The 27,939-nt window shown below is 40.9% G+C and overlaps 2 protein-coding genes across 2 annotated transcripts in view; one reads left to right on the top strand and one right to left on the bottom strand.

The window, feature by feature from the left end:
* The window catches only part of LOC311108860 (NEDD8 ultimate buster 1-like), a 64,599-nt gene that overhangs the window by 15,747 nt on the left and 20,913 nt on the right, over positions 1–27,939 (top strand). The window lies entirely within an intron of this gene.
* Positions 1–27,939, bottom strand: part of LOC311109152 (GTP-binding protein Rheb) — a 30,070-nt gene that overhangs the window by 559 nt on the left and 1,572 nt on the right. The window contains exons 2-7 of the mRNA XM_084151976.1: positions 19,259–19,330; positions 17,607–17,674; positions 13,818–13,900; positions 11,402–11,458; positions 11,222–11,269; positions 2,793–2,874 (exon numbers count right to left, since the gene is read on the bottom strand). Of these exons, the coding sequence (XP_084008102.1) occupies positions 2,793–2,874; positions 11,222–11,269; positions 11,402–11,458; positions 13,818–13,900; positions 17,607–17,674; positions 19,259–19,330 (410 nt within the window). The remainder of the gene's footprint in view (positions 1–2,792; positions 2,875–11,221; positions 11,270–11,401; positions 11,459–13,817; positions 13,901–17,606; positions 17,675–19,258; positions 19,331–27,939) is intronic.

Below are 27,939 nucleotides of genomic sequence, written 5' to 3'. Positions count from 1 at the left end.
AGATGTTTTCTCTGCTCTGTGCTTAGTAGGTAGGAAAATGGTGATGGTGAAATGTTAAGTTGTGTTCAGTTCACAACAGCAAATGTTACAATCTACAGAAAACCAAACATTGACAGATGAATTGTGGGAAAGAAAAAAGGCTGAAACATTAGACTGGACGACAGAGGAATATTTGATACAAACATTATTTTGATATCATCAACACACAGCAGCATCAATGGATCTAACATGCCTCCTGTCGTAAAATGGGGAAATAACAACAATTGTGTTGAATTATGCATTCAGGCCATAACATTTAAATAACCTCAAAGACAAATACAACATAGTCGGTTCCTTCTTTGGTCATCATACATATTGATCTGAAGCAGGACACCCTGAGTCACTATTTGCACTGTGCCTACAACAAAACCACTGTAACGTTGAAAATACTATATTTTACATTTTAGTCATTTAGCAGACGCTCTTATCCAGAGCGACTTACAGTTTGTGAGTGCATACATTTTCATACTGACTACAGAGAGATTCTGCAACTGAGGCAATGAACAGCCTTAAAGAATCAGTCAAAATAATAATTTTATCTGCAACAATAGAAAACCTTTATGGTCTTCTTCAGCAGTAGTGCCTATTCCTGAGAAGCAGAGGAACATTTCTTGGAAGAGGAGGTGTGTTTGGTGTGTGTGCGCGCTTATCCAGTAACATGTACACTACCAGTCAAAGGTTTGGACACATTCAAGGGTTTTTCTTAATTTTTACTATTTTCTACATTGTATAATAATAGTGAAGACATCAAAACTATGAAATAACACATATGGAATCATGTAGTATCCCAAAAAGTGTTAAACAAATCAAAATATATTTTATATTTGAGATTCTTCAAATAGCCACCCTTTGCCTTGATTACAGCTTTGCACACTCTTGGTATTCTCTCAACCAGCTTCATGAGGTAGTCACCTGGAATGCATTTCAATTAACAGGTGTGCCTTCTTAAAAGTTAATTTGTGGAATTTATTTCCTTCTTAATGAGTTTGAGCCAATCAGTTGTGTTGTGACAAGGTAGGGGGGTATACAGAAGATAGCCCTATTTGGTAAAAGACCAAGTCCATATTATGGCAAGAACAGCTCAAATAAGCAAAGAGAAATGACAGTCCAACATTCCTTTAAGACATGAAGGTCAGTCAATACAGAACATTTCAAGAACTTTGAAAGTCTCTTCAAGTGCAGTCGCAAAAACCATCAAGTGCTATGATGAAACTGGCTCTCATGAGGACTGCCATAGGAATGGAAGACCCAGAGTTACCTCTGCTGCACAGGATAAGTTCATTAGAGTTACCAGCCTCAGAAATTGCAGCTTCACAGAGTTCAAGCAAAAGACACATCTCAACATCAACTGTTCAGAAGGGACTGTGTGAATCAGGCCTTCATGGTCGAATTGCTGCAAAGACACCACTAGGACACCAATAGGAAGAAGAGACCTGCTTGGGCCAAGAAACACGAGCAATGACATTAGACCGGTGGAAATGTGTCCTTTTGTCTGATGAGTCCAAATTTGAGATTTTTGGTTCCAACCGCCATGTCTTTGTGAGACGCGGTGTGGGTGAACAGATGATCTCCGCATGTGTAGTTCCCACCATAAAGCATGGAGGAGGAGGTGTTATGGTGTGGGGGTGCTTTGCTGGTGACACTGTCAGTGATTTATTTAGAATTCAGGGCACACTTAACCAGCATGGCTACCACAGCATTCTGCAGCGATACGCCATCCTATCTGGTTTGGGCTTAGTGGGACTATAATTTGTTTTTTAACAGGACAATGACCCAACACACTTCCAGGCTGTGTAAGGGCTATTTTACCAAGAAGGAGAGTAATGGATTGCTGCATCAGATGACCTGGCCTCCACAATCACCCGACCTCAACCCAATTGAGATGGTTTGGGATGAGTCGGCCGGCAGAGTGAAGGAAAAGCAGCTAACAAGTGCTCAGCATATGTGGGAACTCCTTCAAGACTGTTGGAAAAGCCTTCCAGGTGAAGCTGGTTGAGAGAATGCCAAGAGTGTGCAAAGCTGTCATCAAGGCAAAGGGTGGCTATTTGAAGAATCTCAAATATAAAATATATTTTGATTTGTTTAACACTTTTTTGGTTACTACATGATTCCATTTGTGTTATTTCATAGATTTGATGTCTTCACTATTATTCTACAATGTAGAAAATAGTAAAAATAAAGAAAACCCCTTGAATGAGTAGGTGTCCAAACTTTTGACTGGTACTGTACATCAACGTGGAAAAGAGAGCAGAGAATGAGAAATTCAACTAGAAGCTCTCCCTCTCTCCTTGGAGCTCTCTGGAGCCCAGGCTGCTGTCTTCAGCTGCCCCAGAAAAGGCCTCTCCTCCTGGGGACCGAGATCAAAACGACATCCTGGTCTGGAATCACCACTCACAGCACAGAAATGGGGTCGGATCAATCTCTACCCTACCATTGCTGCTCCCCTCTTCCCCTGCCTAGCTCTGTCCTCCCTTCCCCCTACACTGGAATGAGAACTGATGAAGGAGAGATTGATGAGCTGAGAATGATTAACAAAGCTGTAGATATTACACTTTGGCAAACTATCCTCCATGTTGGCACCAAATGTTTCTTCCTTTACATTACTCTTCCTGTTTGTATTCAAACTAGACTGTAATTGCCTTGGAACATTCGGTGCCAAGATGGCACCCATTACAGTAGATGTCAAACTCAATATATCTATCCGATTGGTCTGGGAGTGAATGATGTCCAATCATCATCATCATCATCATCACCTGGTTCTCTTTTGCGGAGGACTCCATGAACGCTGCGTTCCACGAATCGGCCAGTGCCTTGCCTTCTTCACAACTGATTACACTGAGGAGAGGGAAAAACATCACAGTGACTACAATTAGCTTGTAACAGCAGCACAGCCTATTCACACAGTTCCTGATTTGTACTGAGGGGAACAGAATATCAAAGCGAACACCATTTGCTTGTAACGCCACAGTCTACAGTATAACCACATGTGAAAGTGTTCAAATTTTTTACATTTTACATTTTAGTCATTTAGCAGACGCTCTTATCCAGAGCGACTTACAGTTAGTGAATACATATTTTTATAAAAAAAAATTTTTTTTTTTTTTTTTTTTTCATACTGGTCCCCCGTGGGAATCGAACCCACAACCCTGGCGTTGCAAACGCCATGCTCTATCAACTGAGCTACATCCCTGCCGGCCATTCCCTCCCCTACCCTGGACAACGCTAGGCCAATTGTGCGCTGCCCATGAGTCTCCCGGTCGCGGCCGGCTGCGACAGAGCCTGGATTTGAACCAGGATCTCTAGTGGCACAGCTAGCACTGCAATGCAGTGCCTTAGACCACTGCGCCACTCAGGAGACATGGCAAGAACATTATGCAGTGGGAACATTATAGGAGAGTAAGGCTCTAATGAAGAAACTGAGCTGTGGTCACTCTCCCTATATTATCCCAGGTTTTCACTATGGTATGAAAATGGATGCACTCACTAACTGTAAGTGGCTCTGGATAAGAGCGTCTGCTAAATGACTAAAATGTACATGTAAATGGGGGAAGGGATTCCGACCCGAGTTAAGCATGCGTAAATGGAACATAATTTCCTTTTTATGTACTTTTCTCTCTAAGCGTATTCTGACCTATAATTTAAGCATGAGAATAGCTTTGGGGGCCCCCCAGATAGCATATGAACATGTCATAAGTTATTAAATAAATGTTTAGCTTTAAAAAAACTGCACACATTTAGCAAATTTGGGCAACGTGTAGAATAGCAGGAAATTAGTACTGAGATTCTTGAAAGTCGGGACAATCCTTGTCAGGCAGGGAAACAATTTTTTATACGTTTTTATTTTTTTGAGTTAAAACTTTACATTTAGGGGAATTTTATAAGGGAAAATATTTGTTTTGGGGAATTTTGTAAATACTTTCAATATTATTCATTTCCATGTCAGCTCTATGTCTGGACATGCCCTTGTCTGAAGCAAAGGATCCCAATTTGAAACTCTCCAAAAAAGGGTTTAAAATTCTAAAAACTGGAAATAATGGATATTAACTGAATAATTATCTTATGTAATTTCTTGCAATAGCCATCAGTGAATTTTAAAGAATATTTCTCTCAAAACTGTGATTCCTAAAAGATGTGTCCGGAGATTTGGTCAACTCCATCAGATATGTCTAAAATCCTAAATTAAAATCAGGGTCAGCTAAACCATAAGGAAAAACAAAAATGCATTCATTCCAGTCATCAGCAACAGAGCATTGGGGTAGGTGCATGTCTGACATCAATATGTGTGTAATTACAATAATTTAATATGGTCAATAAAAAAAAAAATGTATACAACATAAACATACTGTTGACACGTAGGCTATAGTGAAATGGAATGTCTTGCCTTGTGTGGTGGGTTTTCTGGCTTTTGACACTTATGTAGGTGTCATAACCAGCTATAAAATAACAATATACAGTACCAGTCAAAGGTTTGGACACACCTACTCATTCAAGGGTTTTTCTTAATTTTTTACTATTTGTTACAAGTAGAATAATAGTGAAGACATCAAAACTATGAAATAACCAAAAAAAAGTGTTAAACAAATCAAATTATATATTTGAGATTTGAGATTCTTCAAATAGTCACCCTTTGCCTTGATGACAGCTTTGCACACTTGGCATTCTCTCAACCAGCTTCATGAGGTAGTCACCTGGAATGCATTTCAATTAATAGGGGTGCCTTGTTAAAAGTGAATTTGCGGAATGTCTTTCCTTCTTAATGCGTTTGAGCCAATCAGTTGTGTTGTGACAAGGTGGGGGAGGGGGGGGGGGGATACAGAAGATAGCCCTATTTGGTAAAAGACTAAGTCCATATTATGGCAAGAACAGCTCAAATAAGCAAAGAGAAACGACAGTCCATCATTACTTTAAGATATGAAGGTTAGTCAATCCGGAAAAGTTCAAGAACTTTGAAAGTTTCTTCAAGTGCAGTCATAAAAACCATCAAGCGCTATGATGAAACTGGCTCTCATGAGGACCGCCACAGGAATGGAAGACCCAGAGTTACCTCTGCTGCACAGGATAAGCTCATTGGAGTTACCAGCCTCAGAAATTGCAGCCCAAATAAATGCTTCACAGAGTTCAAGTAACAGACACATCTCAACATCAACTGTTCAGAGGAGACTGTGTGAATCAGGCCTTCATGGTCGAATTGCTGCAAAGACACCACTAGGACACCAATAGGAAGAAGAGACCTGCTTGGGCCAAGAAACACAAGCAATGACATTAGACCGGTGGAAATTTGTCCTTTGGTCTGGAGTCCAAATTTGAGATTTTTGGTTCAAACCGCCGTGTCTTTGTGAGACGTGGTGTGGGTGAACGGATGATCTCCACATGTGTAGTTCCCACCGTAAAGCATGGAGGAGGAGGTGTTATGGTGTGGGGGTGCTTTGCTGGTGACACTGTCAGTGATTTATTTAGAATTCAAGGCACACTTAACCAGCATGGCTACCACAGCATTCTGCAGCGATACGCCATCCCATCTGGTTTGGGCTTAGTGGGACTATAATTTGTTTTTCAACAGGACAATGACCCAACACACCTCCAGGCTGTGTAAGGGCTATTTTACCAAGAAGGAGAGTGATGGAGTGCTGCATCAGATGACCTGGCCTCCACAATCCCCCGACCTCAATCCAATTGAGATGGTTTGGGATGAGTCGGACAGCAGAGTGAAGGAAATGCAGCCAACAAGTGCTCAGCATACGTGGGAACTCCTTCAAGACTGTCGGAAAAGCATTCCAGGTGAAGCTGGTTGAGAGAATGCCAAGAGTGTGCAAAGCTGCCATCAAGGCAAAGGGTGGCTATTTGAAGAATGATTTGTTTAACACTTTTTGGGTTATTACATGATTCCATATGTGTTATTTCATAGTTTTGATGTCTTCACTATTATTCTACAATGTAAAAAATAGTTAAATTTTTTTTTGAATGAGTAGGTGTGTCCAAACTGTATGTCACAACAAATCTAAATATGTGTCATGACAGTGTTATGACCATATTATAACAGGTTATGACAAGTTATGTCAGCTGTTATGACATATTATGACATGGTTATGACCGTGTCATAACGTATTATGACGCTGGGTGTCAAGCAAAGTGTTAACACTTTCCTAACCCTCAAGTTTGCCTAAATAATCTACAAGAGTATATTTAAATCTACCAGTTGGTGCTGAAACGGAGACAAATATGCATATATTTAGATTGCTTTCTTTAATTGATCCCTATATCCTGAACCGTTCTCTACAGATATTCTAGTGAGCCTGTCGAGAAAATTTGAATTAAAAAAGAAGGTAAACCATATTTAAAGGGATGGCTTTAGATAAATGTACTGAAAACCCTATTGAATGAAAACTCCACGAGGATTTTCAGTGTTTTAATTAAATGTGTTCAGGGCGCAAGGGAACCACGCCTGCAAAGCCCGTTACACACCTTCATAAGGCAAGTCTAAACACCAACTAGTGAGAAGCGCTTAGGAAAGGCGTGAGTAAGAAAGGTCTAATTTCCTAAGTCTGAATCGGGCCCTATAAACCACAGAGTAGGCTCACTACACTATCTCTCCTCCTTTCAATTGGTCCCAGATCTGTTTGTGCTATATAGCCAACTCCTATGGTCGCAGCCCAAACAGATCTGGGACCAGGTTATTTCTACACCCCGCCGACACACTGAAAAGACAGCGTCCCCTTTTCTCCCCTGATCCTAACTGCATGCATGGCATTAGTCTTCTTCAGCCGAGCCAAAAGCTATATAGCCTAGTGGTGCATCTGCTGAGTGGTGTAGCTGTCCTACAGCATCTTCCATCCACTCCTGTGATTTAATAGCCTGGAGTTATTGATTCATACGGAGGTTCAGCCGGTTCCTCACTTCGCCACGCGAAAAGCCTTTCCCGTCTACTGAGATCTGTCAACACACACACGCACACTCAACAAACTCTCTACTAGTAGGGGCCTGCAGTTTGGATATGAATGGCAATATACTGTACAACTCTAGTCTACTGCATTGTCCAATTTTAGAGTGGGAAAATAGGTTGCGAGGTATGCTGTACTATAGAGGGAGGGAGGGAGAGACACAGACAGAGAGAGAGACCAGAAGAGAAACAGAAAGAGAGCGAGAGATAAAAAAGTGAGAGAGATGGGGAAGTGATCAGTAATGCCTTGATTACTTTAGTGGACTAACAAGGTCTGCTAGGCTCCTGTGTGTCTGTGTGTGTGGGTGGGTGTGTGTGTGTCTGTGTGTCTGTGTCTGGGTGTGTGTGTGTGTCTGGGTGTGTGTGTGTGTGTGGGGGGGGTTGTGAGGCAAAAGGGGGGGGGGGGGGGTTGTTTGTATGAGTGTTGTGTGTCTGTGTCTGTTCAATGGACAGTTTACCACCTCACTCACTCCACACTGAGAAGAATATGAATCACTTCAATGCTGCTTAGTGTGCACATCATCTCAATGGGGCCACAGTGTGTGTGTGTGTGTGTGTGTGTGTGTGTGTAGGAGGAAGGGATGTCAGATTAGCAGACAACACTTCCTGCTTTGAGGTGGCTGTGCCCCATTTCCTGTTTATTCTGGGAGAGAGAGAGAGAGAGAGAGAGAGAGAGAGAGAGAGAGAGAGAGAGAGAGAGAGAGAGAGACAGAGACAGAGACAGAGACAGAGAGAATAGGAAAGAGGAAGGGCTGAGTGTATACTATACAGGCCTGGTAAATGACAGCAGTCGATCACATCATATCCGGTCTTCCCTCGCTAGTTGTTAGTCCTCCTTCCACCAGCTGTTCACTACTCTCATCCTTCACTGGGAGAGAAAAAAATAATCTATCCTATAAAAACCACTACTACTATTCCACTGTCTTCCTATAACCACTACTACTATTCCACTGTCTTCCTATAACCACTCCTACTATTCCACTGTCTTCCTATAACCACTACTATTCCACCGTCTTCCTATAACCACTACTAGTATTCCACCGTCTTCCTATAACCACTACTACTATTCCACTGTCTTCCTATAACCACTACTACTATTCCACTGTCTTCCTATAACCACTACTACTATTCCACTGTCTTCCTATAACCACTACTACTATTCCAGTGTCTTCCTATAACCACTACTACTATTCCACTGTCTTCCTATAACCACTCCTACTATTCCACTGTCTTCCTATAACCACTACTACTATTCCACTGTCTTCCTATAACCACTCCTACTATTCCACTGTCTTCCTATAACCACTACTACTATTCCACTGTCTTCCTATAACCACTACTACTATTCCACTGTCTTCCTATAACCACTACTACTACTATTCCACTGTCTTCCTATAACCACTGTCAGGTCGTGTTGTAGGTGTTGTGTAGGAATCAAACGCAGGAAGCAGACTGAATTCCAAAAAGCTGTATTACTGCCTAAACACAGGCAACAGGACAAAATAAGCCTGACAGCAAAATACGCACGAAGGCGAAAAGACAATGCGCACAAACAGGTGCGTCAAAATGAATAAGTGCACACACAAGTGCAACGAACGCTCCAGCAAACAGTGGAGAAGATAACGCTCAACCGAGCAATACACAAACTGACGGTAACAATCACACACAACACAAGACAAACACAACGAGAAACTTATAGGACACTAATTACTACAAAACAGAAACAGGTGTAGAAACAAACAGACAAAAGCAAACGAACATGAAACATCAATCGGTGGCAGCTAGAATTCCGGAGACGACGAACGCCGAAGCCTGCCCGAACAAGGGAGAGAGGCAGCCTCGGCCGAAACCGTGACAACCACTCCTACTATTCCACTGTCTTCCTATAACCACTACTACTATTCCACTGTCTTCCTATAACCACTCCTACTATTCCACTGTCTTCCTATAACCACTCCTACTATTCCACTGTCTTCCTATAACCACTACTACTATTCCAGTGTCTTCCTATAACCACTACTACTATTCCACTGTCTTCCTATAACCACTACTACTATTCCACTGTCTTCCTATAACCACTCCTACTATTCCACTGTCTTCCTATAACCACTACTACTATTCCACTGTCTTCCTATAACCACTACTAGTATTCCACTGTCTTCCTATAACCACTCCTACTATTCCACTGTCTTCCTATAACCACTCCTACTATTCCACTGTCTTCCTATAACCACTACTACTATTCCACTGTCTTCCTATAACCACTACTACTATTCCACTGTCTTCCTATAACCACTACTACTATTCCACTGTCTTCCTATAACCACTCCTACTATTCCACTGTCTTCCTATAACCACTACTACTATTCCAGTGTCTTCCTATAACCACTACTACTATTCCACTGTCTTCCTATAACCACTACTACTATTCCACTGTCTTCCTATAACCACTACTACTACTATTCCACTGTCTTCCTATAACCACTACTACTATTCCACTGTCTTCCTATAACCACTACTACTATTCCACTGTCTTCCTATAACCACTCCTACTATTCCACTGTCTTCCTATAACCACTACTACTATTCCACTGTCTTCCTATAACCACTACTAGTATTCCACTGTCTTCCTATAACCACTCCTACTATTCCACTGTCTTCCTATAACCACTCCTACTATTCCACTGTCTTCCTATAACCACTACTACTATTCCACTGTCTTCCTATAACCACTACTACTATTCCACTGTCTTCCTATAACCACTACTACTATTCCACTGTCTTCCTATAACCACTACTACTATTCCACTGTCTTCCTATAACCACTACTACTATTCCACTGTCTTCCTATAACCACTACTACTACTCCAATGTCTTCCTATAACCACTACTACTATTCCACTGTCTTCCTATAACCACTACTACTATTCCACTGTCTTCCTATAACCACTACTACTATTCCACTGTCTTCCTATAACCACTACTACTATTCCACTGTCTTCCTATAACCACTACTACTATTCCACTGTCTTCCTATAACCACTACTACTATTCCACTGTCTTCCTATAACCACTACTACTATTCCACTGTCTTCCTATAACCACTACTACTATTCCACTGTCTTCCTATAACCACTACTACTATTCCACTGTCTTCCTATAACCACTACTACTATTCCACTGTCTTCCTATAACCACTACTACTATTCCAATGTCTTTCTATAACCACCAGTACTACTACTTCACTGTCTTTCTATAACCACCACCACTACCACTGTCTTCCTATAACCACCACCACTACCACTCCACTTTCCTCCCATACTTGCTACATTCTCAAGTTAGGAATTAGGCCTAACTAACTAACTGACTGACCCAGGCACGCAGCAGACTGACTCGACCCTGCCTTCTCCAAAACAGAGCCGGAGGCAAAGACAGCTGAGATCAGACTGGACCACTGTTTCCCAGCTAGTGTCAAGGTCCCAACAGGCCAGTATCTAGTGTAGTGGAGTAAAGACAGCCAGGGAATGGCATTTGGAGTGGGAGATGGATTTCCAGGGAGATTGTTCAAGATTGACGGCAAAATTTGACATCTATCCATGTCCTGAGGACGTCGGGAAATGCCTTCAAAACCGGCCACTAGGGGCAGGTAGGCCGGGTTTTGCTAGGGCGTTGTGGACAAGGGTTGTGGATAAGTGTAATCCCATTACTCTGGATCAGAAAGTTGCGTGTTCGATCCCAGTCGTGGATACTGGTTTTTAATTTTAAAAATGAACCCTATCCCAAACCTTAATCCTTACCTTAACCATTCAGCCTAAACTTCACCCTTAACTTCTAGATTTGACGTTTGGAGAAATGGAACGATACAGAGCAGCAGGAGAAACAAAAATGTGACATTTGGAGAATGTGGATGAACGTCTAATTCTGCAGTGAGACAGAGCTTGTTGCGATTTCTCCCTCCCTGCAAAAAAAAAGATGTAAGATGTGGAGCCTTATATGACAGGCCCATAAAACTAGAGGAGATCAAGTCGTAAAGGTTTATTCCAGCCCTCCACCCTCTGCTGAAGCAATATACTTTCTCTCCATTCGGTCCTGTGAACAGGTCTCCACAGAATCATACAAACATAACGACAGACAGTTAGAACATTAAATCTAATTTCAGAAGACGTAAAGACATGTCTGGTTCCTCTGGGAAGACTAGCTGTGTGTGTATATGTGTGTGTGTGTGTGTGTGTGTGTGTGTCATACCGTTCCATGTGTAGATCTTTCTTATTCCCCACCAACATGATGGGTACTCTGCAGAAGACAAAAAAAAGTCCCGTCAGTCAAATGAATCAGTGAAACACTGTATATATGTATATATGTATATATATGTATATATGTATGTATATATTGAAACGTTTCCAGATGGAAGAACAGTGTACTTACTGTACTTTACCCACCATATCCAATAATTTTTCGTGGATAACTTTTATTACTTCAAAACTACAAAAGAAAACAAAAAAAGGTAATTCAATCCTTTATTATCAAACAAAATTCCTACTGTACACAAGGCCAGAATCAACACAACATTATTCCATCAATTCTCAAAAAATCATCTTCCAAAAGTTATACAGTTGAATACTTAAAAATTGGGCCTAGAAATGTGTTTAAAAATGCTTACTTGTACTTAAATGCATTCTTAAAATGGGTGTAAAGCTTGACATTTTCTAGGTCGGATCATGCTATATTTGTCGCATGCAGTGTCCAGCATAACAAATGGCTGCATTCTCCGTCCCCGGCACCTCCAGTGTGTGTGGGAATAAGCAGTAACACCACCCGAGAGCTAAGTGGATGCTGATCCATCCACATCTTCACAATAACGATAAGAACAAGAAATTAACCACGGCCTTGTCTCGCCTTGTATTATCTACATTGATTTTTAATAGAGGCCTTATCGAAAGATAATAATTTGCTCATTAAATGTGTTACATTGTCATGGATGTGGAGCGGGCTGATGGGAGGTGTGATCTACCATGATTACATTAACAAACGTTGCCTAATGACCAGACTGAGATAAATCAGGGATGCGTTCAACAACGAGGACGGTTGCGGTTGACCCATTGCTTGAATCGATACGACGTAGGCTACTTTACGTATCAAAGCTTTCCTCAGATGAGAAGAACCATCAATACTACTGTACTTAACAATGTGCTTTTTCCGTTTGCTTGTTAGATGTCTTTCCAACATCCAGTTGAGGAATGTTGTTCAATGTTGTTCCATCAGTGTCATAGGTTACTGTAGAGGCCTATATAACTCAACCTAACCTAACTTGGCAGGCGTAAAATAAATGCCTTAGTGGCGAATCTTTCTTTCTGGTCCTGCGAGAAAAAAAAAAACTGTCGGGGGAGGTTCTCTTCTGCACTGTTGAACCAATCCAGTAAATGTAGAGGAGGAGTTAAGATGGAATGTCGTCTTGTTAACGTCCAAAAGAGGAAGTCACGTCACAGGCTCTCTTTCTATTTCCTCTGAAAACCAGATGCATCAGTTTTTTTTCTGATGCAGGGTTTGAGACTCAATATAATTTACGAACGTTGAGCCCCAGTCTGGTCAGTAGAAATGCATGTAAATCAATGGGGACATTAACAACAGATTTCTCCAGGGAAAGTCTCCCTAGGCCCGCTCCCAAGGCATCTAACATAAGTCTCAGGGGCACACACACACACACACACACACACACGCACAAGCCTAGGCTACAGTACCATAGTCTTACACAGGACAAATAGTTTGCTACAGTATGAATCCTGTAGACATTATTGTCTAGAAATGGCATGGGCATTTCAGGAGAGAAGATATATCAGTCCAGTGATCAGGTCTCCCTTGAAAAAGAGACTCTGGGTCTTAATGGGCTTTTCCTGATTAAATACAAATCTACTTTAATTAATTTGGATCAAATCTCTGCAGCCAGGAGAGCTTCTGCACTTTTTCATTCTCGTATTAACGGTGAGCGTAAGAAGCCTGCACACACACAGAGAGAGACAGAGAGAGAGAGAGAGAGAGAGAGACAGATACAGAGATACAGACAGACAGACAGACAGACAGAGAGAGAGACACAGAGAGAGAGAGACAGAGAGAGAGAGAGAGAGACAGAGAGAGAGAGAGAGAGAGTGTAATTGAGTGATGGATGGAGTGAGGAAAGAGAGTAGGATAGAGAGAGAGAGAGAGAGAGAGTGTGTAATTGAGTGATGGATGGAGTGAGGAAAGAGAGTAGGATAGAGAGAGAGAGAGAGGAGAGGAGAGGAGAGATGGTGTGGTTAAGAAAGAAGAGGTAGGGGAGGAGAGATCGATGGAATGATTTGATTTCATCTCCAGCTGATATGGAGGCAAGTTAGAACACATGTGCACACACACACACACACAAGCTAGAAACAACAATCTCTGATTCATATATTTTAGCTAAGTATGAATACCTCTTATACTGCAACGTACAGAAGCCCTGTTCAATATAATAGCATACAGATAGAAATATAAAGATCAAAAGGCACTATTTGTCATTTAATATTCACCAAAATCACCTACTTCATGTCTTCCCCTTCAAACGTGACCAGATCTTTAATTTCAAACCAGCAGAGGCACAAAATAATGAGATTTTCATTGAGAACGCATTGATTTGGCAGGTGTTCAAGCTCACTTTGAATAATAATAGCTTCAATGGTTTATTCATGCCTTTTACTAGAGAAATACTAGATAGATTCAGAGAAACCTTCAGCGACGAGATCTCTCAGGGATGAATCCACGTGGGATAATTTAGCAGCAACAAAGCTTTAGCAGCAGTGTGAAGGAGAGGACGAGCGGAGCTACCTACCTTTTATTAGATGTGACAGAATACACCAAGATGTAGCCGTTGATGTCTATGGAGTAGGTCTGTGGGAAAATTGAGTATTCATCCTGCCAGAGAGAAAATGGCCTTTTGTTGAGGGATTCGTCAAACATCAGAGTGATAGAATTTATATTCCATGATGGGAAAAATGAGGAAATGTAGCTACTGTATGTGGAATGAGGCTGAATAAGGATGTCAAAGGAGATCTAATCTACACTGCACCTGGTCTAATCTACAGCTGGTCTAATCTACACTACACCTGGTCTAATCTACACCTGCTCAAATCTAATCTACACTACACCTGATCTAATCTACACTACACCTGATCTAATCTACACAACACCTGGTCTAATCTAACCTACACCTGGTCTAATCTACACAACACCTGGTCTAATCTACACAACACCTGGTCTAATCTACACTACACCTGGTCTAATCTACACTACACCTGGTCTAATCTACACTACACCTGATCTAATCTACACTACACCTGATCTAATCTACAGTACCAGTCAAAAGTTTGGACACACCTACTCATTGAAGGGTTTTTCTTAATTATTTACTATTTTCTACATTGTAGAATAATAGTGAAGACATCAGAACTATGAAATAACACATATGGAATCATGTAGTAACCAAAAAAGTGTTCAACAAATCAAAATATATTTAATATTTGAGATTCTTCAAATATTACATTTACGTCATTTAGCAGACGCTCTTATCCAGAGCGACTTACAAATTGGTGCATTCACCTTATGATAGCCAGTGGGACAACCACTTTACAAATCTTATTTTTTATTTTATTTTAAATTTTTCTTTGTTTTTTTATTTTTATTTCTTATATTTTTTCATATATTTTTCTAAATTGTATTATTTATTTTTTTAGAGTATATTTTTACTTTTCTTTTTATATATATATATATATATATATATATATATATATATATATATATATATATATATATATATATATATATAAAGTTTTTTCCCTCTGTTTATTTTATTGTATTTTTTAAATTATATTTGTAGTTATTTTTATAATTTTTGTTCACAAATTTTTTTTTTCTTTCTTTTTGTGGGGGTGGGGTAGGGTGGTGTAGAAGGATTACTTTAATAGCCACCCTTTGCCTTGATGAAAGCTTTTCACACTCTTGGCATTCTCTCAAAAAGCTTCATGAGGTAGTCACCTGGAATCCATTTCAATTAACAGGTGTGCCTTCTTAAAAGTTAATGTGTGGAATTTCTTTCCTTCTTAATGCATTTGAGCCACTCAGTTGTGTTGTGACAAGGTAGGGGGGTATAGAGAAGATAGCCTTATTTGGTAAAAGACCAAGTCCATATGGCAAGAACAGCTCAAATCAGCAAAGAGAAACAACAGTCCATCATTACTTTAAGACATGAAGGTCAGTCAATACGGAACATTTCAAGAACTTTGAAAGTTTCTTCAAGTGCAATCGCAAAAACCATCAAGCGCTATGATGGAACTGGCTCTCATGAGGACCGCCACAGGAATGGAAGACCCAGAGTTACCTCTGCTGCAGAGGATAAGTTCATTAGAGTTACCAGCCTCAGAAATTGCAGCCCAAATAAATGCTTCACAGAGTTCAAGTAACAGACACATCTTAACATCAACTGTTCAGAGGAGACTGTGTGAATCAGGCCTTCATGATTGAATTGCTGCAAAGAAACCACTACTAAAGGACACCAATAAGAAGAAGAAACCTGCTTGGGCCAAGAAACACGAGCAATGGACATTAGACCGGTGGAAATTTGTCCTTTGGTCTGGAGTCCAAATTGGAGATTTTTGGTTCCAACCGCCGTGGCTTTGTGAGACGCGGTGTGGGTGAACGGATTATCTCTGCATGTGTATTTTCCACCGTAAAGCATGGAGGAGGAGGTGTGATGGTGTGGGGGTGCTTTGCTGGTGACACTGTCAGTGATTTATTTAGAATTCAAGGCACACTTAACCAGCATGGCTACCACAGCATTCTGCAGCCATACACCATCCCATCTGGTTTGGGCTTAGTGGGACTATAATTTGTTTTTCAACAGGCTGTGTAAGGGCTATTTTACCAAGAAGGAGATTGATGGAGTACTGCATCAGATGACCTGGCCTCCACAATCCCCCAACCCAATTGAGATGGTTTGGGATGAGTCGGACCGCAGAGTGAAGCAGCCAACAAGTGCTCAGCATATGTGGGAACTCCTTCAAGACTGTTGGAAAAGCATTCCAGGTGAAGCTGGTTGAGAGACTGCCAAGACTGTGCAAATCTGTCATCAAGGCAAAGGGTGGCTATTTGAAGAATCTCAAATAAAAAATATATTTTGATTTGTTTAACACTTTTTTGGTTACTACATGATTCTATATGTGTTCTTTCATAGTTTTGATGTTTTCACTATTATTCTACAATGTAGAAAATAGTAAAAATAAAGAAAAACCCTGGAATGAGTACATGTGTCCAAACAGATTAGACCAATCTACACTAGACCTGGTCTAATCTACATTACACCTGGTCTAATCTACACCTGGTCTAATCTACACTACACCTGGTCTAACCTACACCTGGTCTAATCTACACTACACCACAACTGGTCTAATCTACACCTGGTCTAATCTACATTACACCTGGTCTAATCTACACCTGGTCTAATCTACATTACACCTGGTCTAATCTACACTACACCACAACTGGTCTAATCTACACCTGGTCTAATCTACACCTGGTCTAATCTACACCTGGTCTAATCTACACCTGCTCAAATATACACTACACCTGGTCTAATCTACACTACACCTGGTCTAATCTACACTACACCTGGTCTAATATACACTACACCTGGTCTAATCTACACTACACCTGGTCTAATATACACTACACCTGGTCTAATCTACACTACACCTGGTCTAATCTACACTACACCTGGTCTAATATACACTACACCTGGTCTAATCTACACTACACCTGGTCTAATCTAATCTACACCTGGTCTAATCTACACTACACCTGGTCTAATATACACTACACCTGGTCTAATATACACTACACCTGGTCTAATCTACACTACACCTGGTCTAATATACACTACACCTGGTCTACTCTACACCTGGTGTTATGACGAGTTTCTCTGGTATCTCGTACAGGATGTAAGAGAGTAGTCGACCACTTAGATGGAGAGTTGATTCATTGTTATTTAATGGTTACAGTACTGGATTCAATGACAAGCGGTACGGGCATAGCCCCTTGTCATCCGAATGACTTCCATAGAAAATCTCTCAGTTTATATAATGCTCTCCGCGCTACTTCTATCCAACAGTTGCCAAACATTATTGAGTGTCACTCATCTCCTACAATAGGATTCCCATACGCGGTATCGTGTGGCACCCTAGCCAGGCCATTCCATCACATACCCCTCCTAAGATTAGCACCAGTGGCCCCCAATCTATCTTGGCACGCCGACCTTCTGTCACTCCATCAGTGACCTCAATAACACATGGCGTGTCCTTGCCCTCTCTCCCACATACAGCTCATGAGTTTACAGACATTAACAAATCCTGTATCAAAAGATGTTATATCACCTGGTCTACTCTACACTACACCTGGTCAAATCTACAACTGGTCTAATCTACACCTGGTCTAATCTACACTACACCTGGTCTAATCTACACCTGGTATTAAAAATAATTTATGTTAGATCTCACAGAGTGGCCCACTGGCAGTCTGACCACAACATTCTGATGTGTGAGTAGTCTCTCCACTGGTAAGAGGGACTCACCTGTCCAGCTGTGTCCACCAACTGCAGGTGGTACTCCTGACCATTCACTGTGATCATCTTTGTAAACGCTGAGGAGAGGGAGAGAGAGAGAGAGAGAGAGAGGGAGAGAGAGAGGGACAGAGAGAGACAGAGAGAGAGAGACAGGAAGGAAGACAAATAAAGTACTAAAGCTGTGTTTACACAGGCAGTCTAATTCTGATCTTTTTTTCCACTAATCTGTCTTTTGACCAATCAGATCAGCTCTTTCGCCAATAATCAGGGAAAAGATCAGAATTGGGCTGCCTGTGTAAACGCAGCCTTGGAGTTCATAAGTGATTCTACCCACCTACAGTTCTGTCAGAGGTATTCTAAAAGAAAATCACACATTTCTGGGACTGAGCTAGAATTGGCAAGACAAATAGAGACAAAGAACACCTCATTCATTAGAATTAAGAAGGCCATTTATCCACATTGCTTTGATGAGCCCATGACAAATCATGGTGAAGCAGAGAGACAAGTAGGGCAACATTTTCATGTGGCGCTGAGATCATGACACAGGAAAGTGATGTATTTAATCAACTAGAACAGGCAGGACTGAGACAGATTCTGATTGGGCTGTGACCCTGGGTGACTGGAACTGAACTTCCCTGTCTGCCAGACAGCCACATCCACATCGCTACTGTAGTATAGTAGAATCATGTTTGTACAATGGAAGCCAGCACAATTTATAAATGGTAAGCATTCTACATTCCTGGGCTGCCGAGGCCGATCAAGCGTTTCATTCAGAAAACAATAAGCCCTGGCTGGCTAAAAATAACTAGACGTTCCATTCACTGGAGGCTGCATTGATGGAAGCTCCCCAAGCCTTAAACACTGTAGATACAGTAGGCAGCAACACACACTCACAGTCTAGCCCGCCCTAGGAGTGTTCAGCTACTGTACCATGCATTAAACCTAAGCTGTGTGCTCCGTGCTAACAAAGGGAGCAATGCCATACCAACAATGTGTATTGTGTGTATTGTGTATGTGTGTGTGTGTGTGTATGCATGACTAAAGCGTGTGTGTGAATACGTTTGTGTTATTGGTGTGAGTGTCTACCTATGAGAGACTGTGTTTGTGTTATTGGTGTGAGTGTCTACCTATCAGATACTGTGTAAACTTTTAGATGAAATGAGCGAGGTAGAACACTACCTTTTGTTAAAATGACTGTTTATTCACAAACATCAGAAAAGCTGCCCTGGCTCTCTATGCAAATGGTCTGCAGTGGCGATGAGACAGAGTCCAACACAACCCATTAATAAAAATGTGCCTATCTGAGAGAGAGAGAAAGAGAGTGTGTGTGTGAGCAAACAAGTGTGTACATGGGTGTCCTTTCTAATAGCGTGTACTTCTATATTGTATATTGTTGTTTTGTGGTGTGGTTTTCATATAAGCCCTTGGGCTTCCAACCACACCTGCACACCGCTTTTAAAAAAATATGTTTTTATCTGTATTGTCGTCTATCAATTGTTTTCTCTGGTGCAAATAAATAATTAAGGCTGCCAAGTCAGCGTTGTGTGAAATTCACCATGAATGAGGAGTCTAGAGACATGCACTTGTCTGTGATCCAGAACTCAGAAACCTGGAGGGGGGGGGGGGCGGTGATGACATCACACACACACACACACACTTACTGTTTTCAATGGTTGGGTCATATGAGTCGACAAACTGGCCTTCCACAAACTGTATTGTCAAGGAGGATTTCCCTGCAAAGGAGAAAATGGAGAGTCTTTGCTGATCGATGTCGTTTGATTAACGAATGTTGTAGTTCATCAGCATACTAGGAAAAGGCCAAATACTCTGCCTTCCTTGTGTGAACACATGGTTTGTTTTCCGATTCTGCTAAATGCCAAAATGCTGAGTCTGGGTTTTTTCTTTAGAAAACACAATGCATGCTATTTCCCCATCACATTAGGCTGGTAATATTCAAGAGACAGAGCATAGCTCAAATGCAGTTAAAATTGGTACCAGGCTCCTATTTCTGGCCTTTTAGACAATTCCATAATATCGATGTGCCAGAAGAGCAACCTTCTAACATTCCTACATTTGCGGTATTCACTCAGGTAGAAAACAGAAAGTGGACTTTATTCAATAAAAATAACTCTTCAAATCAATATAAGGGATTCTTGCTGCATTCACAAACCACGTTTTTTTTACCTCTAGCAGTAGCGCAACACATAGGATATTATTTTATGGTATAGGCCTACTATCATTAGATATCCCCACTAGTGTTTGCGTTCTATTACCACAGAGCCTTACTACAGAGGCCTGTATCTATCTAAACGCTCCTATACAGCCGTGATATATGTCCCGCAGCCTGTTGTTATAACAACGGAGAGTGGAGCGCGCCCATCCACGGTTGGAGACGTGAACTCTCTCGCTCTGTGGGAAAAGCCGGGAGGAGTGGAGCGTCAGAATGAAGGAGCAGCTCGCTCCCATTTTCAACGCTCCACTAGTCTCGCATCAATGCTGAATGATCACCTCCCAGTCCAAAACTAACTATCTTGTATCCTTGGGTGGCGAAACTCCAGGGACACACACCGGCAGTTGATTGAGATTAATATAAAATAGGCTACATTATTTGAAATGCTTTCAGATTCTTTGTGGATTCCACATGGAGTATGTTGGGCTCTTTCAGCGAAGGATAGTCAAACTGTTAGCTACACAACGTGTAGGAAATGTACACCATTCTAACATGGTTTCCGTTTAGGTTTGAGGAAAACCCATTGGAAATACATGTAGAATGCACATAATTCCAACCCGGTTTCAACACAATTTTCTATTTGATGAAGATGCATTAGAAGTGCATGCTAATTGTAAATCATTCTAACCCCGATTCAAACCAGGTTTCAGTTGGGTTTGAGATACACACATTGGAAATGCATTGAGAATCAGTGCTAGAAAAAGTACCCAATCATCATACTTCAGTGAAAGTAAAGATACATTAATAGAAAATGACTCAAGTAAAAGTGAAAGTCACCCAGTAAAATACTACTTGAGTAAAAGTCTACAAGTATTTGGTTTTAAAGATACTTAAGTATCAAAAGTATAAATAATTTCAAATTCCTTATATGAAAAATGCATTATGCAGAAATCGCTCCGCCATTTCCTGGTTGCTAAAATTCAAATTTCAGTTTATGTGAAAAAATAAGCAGTCATTGTGTAGAGAACCATGTATATTCAGCTGTTTGAAGCTGGTGTACAAAACCGAAAGTAAAAGACGCAAAAACGAACGGGAAGCATAGAAATATCGCACATAGAACAGATCTACCGCTTCTTAGACTTCCTTTCAACAGGAATTAAATATCTATAACTCACATTTCTATGTACATTTGGTCGGATCACGCAAAAAGTTACATATTGTAGCTTTAAGCGAAACAGATGGCACAATTATCTTTAACGGATAGCCAGGGGCACACTCCAACACTCAGACATAACTTACAAACAAAGCATGTGTGTTTAGTGAGTCTGCCAGATCAGAGGCAGTAGGGATGACCAGGGATGTTCCCTTGATAAGTGCGTGAATTGGACCATTTTCCTGTCCTGCTAAGCATTTAAAATGAGTACTTTTGGGTGTCAGGGAAAATGTATGGAGTACATTTATTTTCTTTAGGAATGTAGTGAAATAAAAGTTGTCAAAAATATAAATAGCAAAGTAAAGTAAAGATACCCCCAAAAACAAATTAAGTAGTACTTTAAAGTATTTTTACTTAAGTGCTTTACACCACTGTTGAGAATGTACACAATTCTGACCCAGTTTCAAACCAAATGCTCAGCCTGGTTTGATGAACACATATTGGAAATAGCCTACATCAGGGATCATCAACTAGATTCAGCCGCGGGCCAATTTGTTCCTGAGTGGATGGTCAGGGGGCCCGAACATAATTAAAAAAAAGTAGACTGCAACTTGACCGCAAGAAGCCCAAACAGATATAATATTTGACTAAAACATAATCATTTCAAACCTTGATTACATTTGGAGACATTTCCCTGCGTAGGGTGCCGTCTTTCAGATGGGACGTTAAAACGGGTGTCGTGACTCTCTGTGGTCATTCAAAATCCCAACAATAAAAAAAATTACCCACTTTGCTCAGACAACTTGGGGGTCCAAATAAAACCACCCACATGCCAAATTCGGCCCGCAGGCTGCCAGTTGGGCAACCCTGGCCTACATCATTTTAACCCGGTTTCACACCAGTTTTCAGTTTGGTTTGCTGATAACACATTGGAAATACATGGGGCATGTACATCATTCTAACCAGGTTTCAAACCTGGCAGCATTTTAAGTTTGATGAGAACACATTACATTTTTTACATTTTAGTCATTTAGCAGACGCTCTTATCCAGAGCGACTTACAGTTAGTGCATACATTATTATTTTTCATACCCCCTGTGGGAATCGAACCCACAACCCTGGTGTTGCAAACGCCATGCTCTATCAACTGAGCTACATCCCTGCCGGCCATTCCCTCCCCTACCCTGGACGACGCTGGGCCAATTGCACGCCGCCCCATGGGTCTCCCGGTCGCGGCCGGCTACGACAGAGCCTGGATTCCAACCAGGATCTCTAGTGGCACAGCTAGCACTGCGATGCAGTGCCTTAGACCACTGTGCCACTCGGGAGACATCCTTTGAGTTATACATGGCCCCTGCGATAGAAACATCTGAACATACAGTTCTCTCTGTGACTGTACGTGACCCTGTACGCAACCTCAAAACAATGCCCAGATGCAGGAGTTGCAGATCATGCAGTGACCTGACACAATGTGTGGAGAAAAAGGAAGGAGTAGTGTATTCCATGGCGCTGTACAAACCGATTTCCTCCTCAGTGCATTGGCTTTAATGAGGTACGAGCCAAAGCATATGAACACAGGACATATTTAAAGATTCAGCATGACTCTATTACAAAGACTGGAGACTTGCCAATTAACAGCTTTGCTATGTATGAGTCGCTGTAACGCACAGCGGGGTGTCCTTTTGAGCCTTTAGTATACAATACAACACAAGCAGCATATTATAGTAGGAAGGCTGAAAAAACATCTTCAATTGTCTTTCGAATTTATGTGAACACTGGAAATGACAGGCTGAACATTTAATCCTTATACTGTGTAGTCTATGGTCTTGATTTTCTTGGACTTGTCTTGTGAATGAACCAAACTAATGGAAAGGCCTATAGTGTATTGCTATGGTTTTGCAACAGGGATTTTACTACACCTGTGGTGTACATATGTATGGCAATGGCAGAAAGATATGATTAAAGTTTGATTAGCTTTGCTTTGTGGTCCAACATTGTTCCATGTTCTTTGTGAACCAAGCTGTGAGGTTGGTATAATGACTGGAGGCTGTGACATCTAGTCCAGGTCCAAACCCTGACTGTAATACCAAAATGATGTGAAGCCTCAAAATCTCCAAATACATATAAATAAAATATCCACAGCATATCCACTGCTCCTTGTGGACCAAATTCAGAAAATAGTTTTGAGACTATCATGTCAAGTGCTCAACCTCTGACATTAACGGTAACACCGAGATGACGTGTCTAATAGTGATGTGCGGTCCCCGTGGTTATATCCGCAGGTTGAATAAAGAGAAAACAATATATTTTAAAAAATCCATAAATGTATAATTATTGTGCAATTCATATCTATAGGTTATATACATTGAGGTTTTTCTTTCATTCTTTTTATCTGGCGTTAGCGTGTAGCCTAAGCTTTAGGGTCTTACTGTAGCGTGCCAGATACAAGCCAACTGCCAAATGCTTTTGGGAACGGGCGGAAAAAGTTCACTTCGATCCACTGAGGCAAAAAGGACAATTTCAGAGTTTAATTCAATAAGAGAAAAGCTGCGAAATGGAGAGTTTAAAATAAAGAGAAGGGAGGGCCATAACAGTGGTCTAATGTTTGGGAAAGATTTGGTGAAGTGGTAAAAGAGGATGAGGCGCTATCCAAATACGACAGTCACAAGACAGGAACTTCAAAATGGCACGTCAAGGGGAACTGTACTGTTCAAATGGGTTAAATGGAATAGCAGCCTAACTGAAATCTGGACACTGACTATAGGTCTATAACCTCTTACATAACCTAATTAAATATTAACTCCTGCAGAATTCAGCATTTCTTGCAGTAAATTGATACACCAAATGTACATTTTGACTCGGGAACAGGAGTGGAGAAATATGATTTATTTATTTCAGCATTTTGAGAGATTGAATGTGCAGTTAGGGACCGTCTGCAAAGGTGCTATCTTTATCAGCATCTTAAAAGCTGATAGTATTTCAACCACATAAAATATGCATCCAAGCCAAACTGAAATCTTATCAAAAACATGTAGGGTCGTTTTAACAGCTTTTCATTTCCTTAAAACCGGTTAAACTGCACTTAAGTGAAAATACTTTAAAGTACTACTTAAAATCTTCCATTTATTTATTTTTGTTATTGAATTTTTTCTCCGGTGGGCCCGATCCCTAAACGTATTTGCTGCATGAGAGAAGCAGATATGAAAGAGGAAAGAGATAAAACTTGACCAGTGTCAACTAGATTGAAGCCTTCATTCTATTTATTTATGACATTATTCTGATGAACAAGGGTTTATTTAGTCTTCTGGGGCAACTGCATGCATCTAATTATAGACAAGTTGTCTAACAGCCAAAATGTCAGAAATAATAAGCAGAAACATAGGCCCATCAAAAAGTAGTTCCGCCATCTCTGACTGTACAGCGCATTTTCTATATTTGTGGGTTAGGGTCAGGTGCAGGGCGGGTCTCAGATTTTCACTTTACAACATATACAGTAGCCGGGCGGTTGCGGATGGGTTATTAGCAAATGCGGGTGGGTGCACAAACTGCTGACCTGCGCATCACTAGTGTCTAAGCCAGGGCTCTCCAACCCTGTTTCTGGAGAGCTACCCTCCTGTAAGTTTTCACTTCAACCCTGGTTGTAACTAACCTGATTCCCCTCACATTGGGATTCAACTAATGTCTGGTGGTGGTGTGGAAAGCCAGGATCTCCAGTATGTCTTCATGGAGGAGAACACAACAGCTTTCACGTTCCACAGACCCAGCTCCCAAGAGGCAGAGCGAGGCCAAGTCAAGTGTGACGTGATGCAATGTTTGCATGCCCTCTGCACTGGGCTACCAGCAATCTTTACACACACTGTGTTTGTGTGTGTGTGTGTGTGTGTGTGTGTCATCCCAGTCCATACACAATGGCTCATGACATACAAATAAGCCTGTGCAGGTATGACGTCAGTTTGCCCATAGTAATATCAGCCATCTTCACTTTGGTTGAAATGATATTGAGGCATCCTGAGTAGTGTGATTTTGCAACAAATACGATAAGATACAATTCTGTCACATCATAGGCTAATGCTGAATCTACAGGTTAGACTAAGGCTTAATATGTCTGAGCAAAATATCTAAGCGCAAGTAGGCTACTAAAGACTACATTTACAGTGGGGGAAAAAAGTATTTAGTCAGCCACCAATTGTGCAAGTTCTCCCACTTAAAAAGATGAGAAAGGCCTGTAATTTTCATCATAGGTACATGTCAACTATTACAGACAAATTGAGAATTTTTTTCTCCAGAAAATCACATTGTAGGATTTTTTATGAATTTATTTGCAAATTATGGTGGAAAATAAGTATTTGGTCACCTACAAACAAGCAAGAATTCTGGCTCTCACAGACCTGTAACTTCTTCTTTAAGAGGCTCCTCTGTCCTCCACTCGTTACCTGTATTAATGGCACCTGTTTGAACTTGTTATCAGTATAAAATACACCTGTCCACAACCTCAAACAGTCACACTCCAAACTCCACTATGGCCAAGACCAAAGAGCTGTCAAAGGACACCAGAAACAAAATTGTAGACCTGCACCAGGCTGGGAAGACTGAATCTGCAATAGGTAAGCAGCTTGGTTTGAAGAAATCAACTGTGGGAGCAATTATTAGGAAATGGAAGACATAAAAGACCACTGATAATCTCCCTCGATCTGGGGCTCCATGCAAGATCTCACCCCGTGGGGTCAAAATGATCACAAGAACGGTGAGCAAAAATCGCAGAACCACACGGGGGGACCTAGTGAATGACCTGCAGAGAGCTGGGACCAAAGTAACAAAGCCTACCATCAGTAACACACTACGCCGCCAGGGACTCAAATACACCATACCTACTGTGAAGCATGGGGGTGGAAACATCATGCTTCGGGGCTGTTTTTCTGCAATGGGACCAGGACGACTGATCCGTGTAAAGGAAAGAATGAATGGAATGAAATATCGTGAGATTTTGAGTGAAAACCTCCTTCCATCAGCAAGGGAATTGAAGATGAAACGTGGCTGGGTCTTTCAGCATGACAATGATCCCAAACACACCGCCCGGGCAACGAAGGAGTGGCTTCGTAAGAAGCATTTCAAGGTCCTGGAGTGGCCTAGCCAGTCTCCAGATCTTAACCCCATAGAAAATCTTTGGAGGGAGTTGAAAGTCCGTGTTGCCCAGCGACAGCCCCAAAACATCACTGCTCTAGAGGAGATCTGCATGGAGGAATGGGCCAAAATACCAGCAACAGTGTGTGAAAACCTTGTGAAGACTTACAGAAAACATTTGACCTGTTTCATTGCCAACAAAGGGTATATAACAAAGTATTGAGAAACTTTTGATATTGACCAAATACTTATTTTCCACCATAATTTGCAAATAAATTCATTAAAAATCCTACAATGTGATTTTCTGGATATTTTTCCCTCATTTTGTCTGTCATAGTTGACGTGTACCTATGATGAAAATTACAGGCCTCTCTCATCTTTTTAAGTGGGAGAACTTGCACAATTGGTGGCTGACTAAATTCTTTTTTTCCCCACTGTAAGCTGAGCAATCCTATCCTATTTTATCCCATCCTATCCGATGCTCCATTCAAATGATCTTTCAATGTAAAAAAAAGCCCATTCACATCACACAATATAAGTCATTGAATTAGGCCAGCACGCAATTACTGGTTTTAATTTACAGGGATGTCACTTCACTAGCAGGGTTGGGGAGTAACTGATTATATGTAATCTGATTACCAAAAAAAGAACTAATCAGTTACATTACCAGCAAAAAAATAAATAAATCAGATTACAGATAGGCTGCTTTTGAAAAACTAGATGATTACTTCTTGGACTGCTTTAAGCTCAGAAAAGATGTTGTGAGAAAAAAAATACATTGACACCTTTCTGTTTTCTCAATTAAATTAAATTCAGCATTGAAAAAAGGCGCAAATGTAAGTTTGTTCCATCTGAGTGAGTCTGAACACAAGTCAGACCACTATGAGGACACACCAAATGTGTTTGATGGATCCTTTTAGTCTTCTTCTAATGCCTCCTAAGGGGAAAGTCATCCAGAAGTAACTGAAAGTAATCAGATTACGTACTGAGTTTGGGTAATTCAAAAGTTACAGTTAATGATAAAAGTTTTGGACAGGTAACCTTTCCAACACTGTTCACTTGCATATGGAATGTCATTTGATGTAACCGGCCAAATTCCTTCATAAAAAGCTGCCACATTGACATTAATGCTTCTACTCTCCTGAGTCGTGACATCCCAGCTAGTACATAACGTTCTAAGAACCACATGTTTCTTAGAGCTTGGTGAGAGCGTGGTTGTCCTATGGTTATTTTGCATACAACCTTCCCACAACGTTCTGAGAATGGTGCAGGATAGTTGCTTAGCTTTGGAACATTCTCAGCACATTTAAGGAACTTGACAAAATAGCGTTATGTTCTTGGTATTTTATTACTTTAAAGTGGCAATATGGAACTTTTTGGATGACCCGACCAAATTCACATAGAAATGTGAGTTATAGATCAATCATTCTACTTGAAAGCAAGTCTAAAAAGTGGTAGATCCGTTCTATGTGCGCTATTTCTATGCTTCCCATTCTTAAGTTTTGTTTTTGCGTCTTTTACTTTCGGTTTTGTACACCAGTTTAAAACAGCTGAAACAACAATCTTTTTGGTTATGGAAAATATATTTCACAGCGGTTTAGATGGTACAAAGATTCTCTATACTATACTAGCTTATTTTGTCACATAAACTGAAATTAGGAGAACTATTAAGAGTTTTAGCAACCAGGAAATGGCAGAGCGATTTCTGCATAGTGAAACTAACAAAAGTTCAAACATGATTACATTTAATAAAAATTTTGGTAATGTTCTAGGACTAGGAATGTTCTCCAACTGGTTTTAATTTGGGAATGTTCTCAAACAGTTCAGAGAATGTTAAGAAACAACGCTGGGAATCTCAATTCTTCAGCATAACGTTTCCACCAGGTTTCCTCAAGGTTC

This window comes from Coregonus lavaretus (genome assembly GCF_964263955.1).
Source record: "Coregonus lavaretus genome assembly, chromosome: 34".
NCBI classification, from domain to species: Eukaryota; Metazoa; Chordata; class Actinopteri; order Salmoniformes; family Salmonidae; genus Coregonus; species Coregonus lavaretus.
This window is presented reverse-complemented; position numbering and strand designations above follow the sequence as displayed.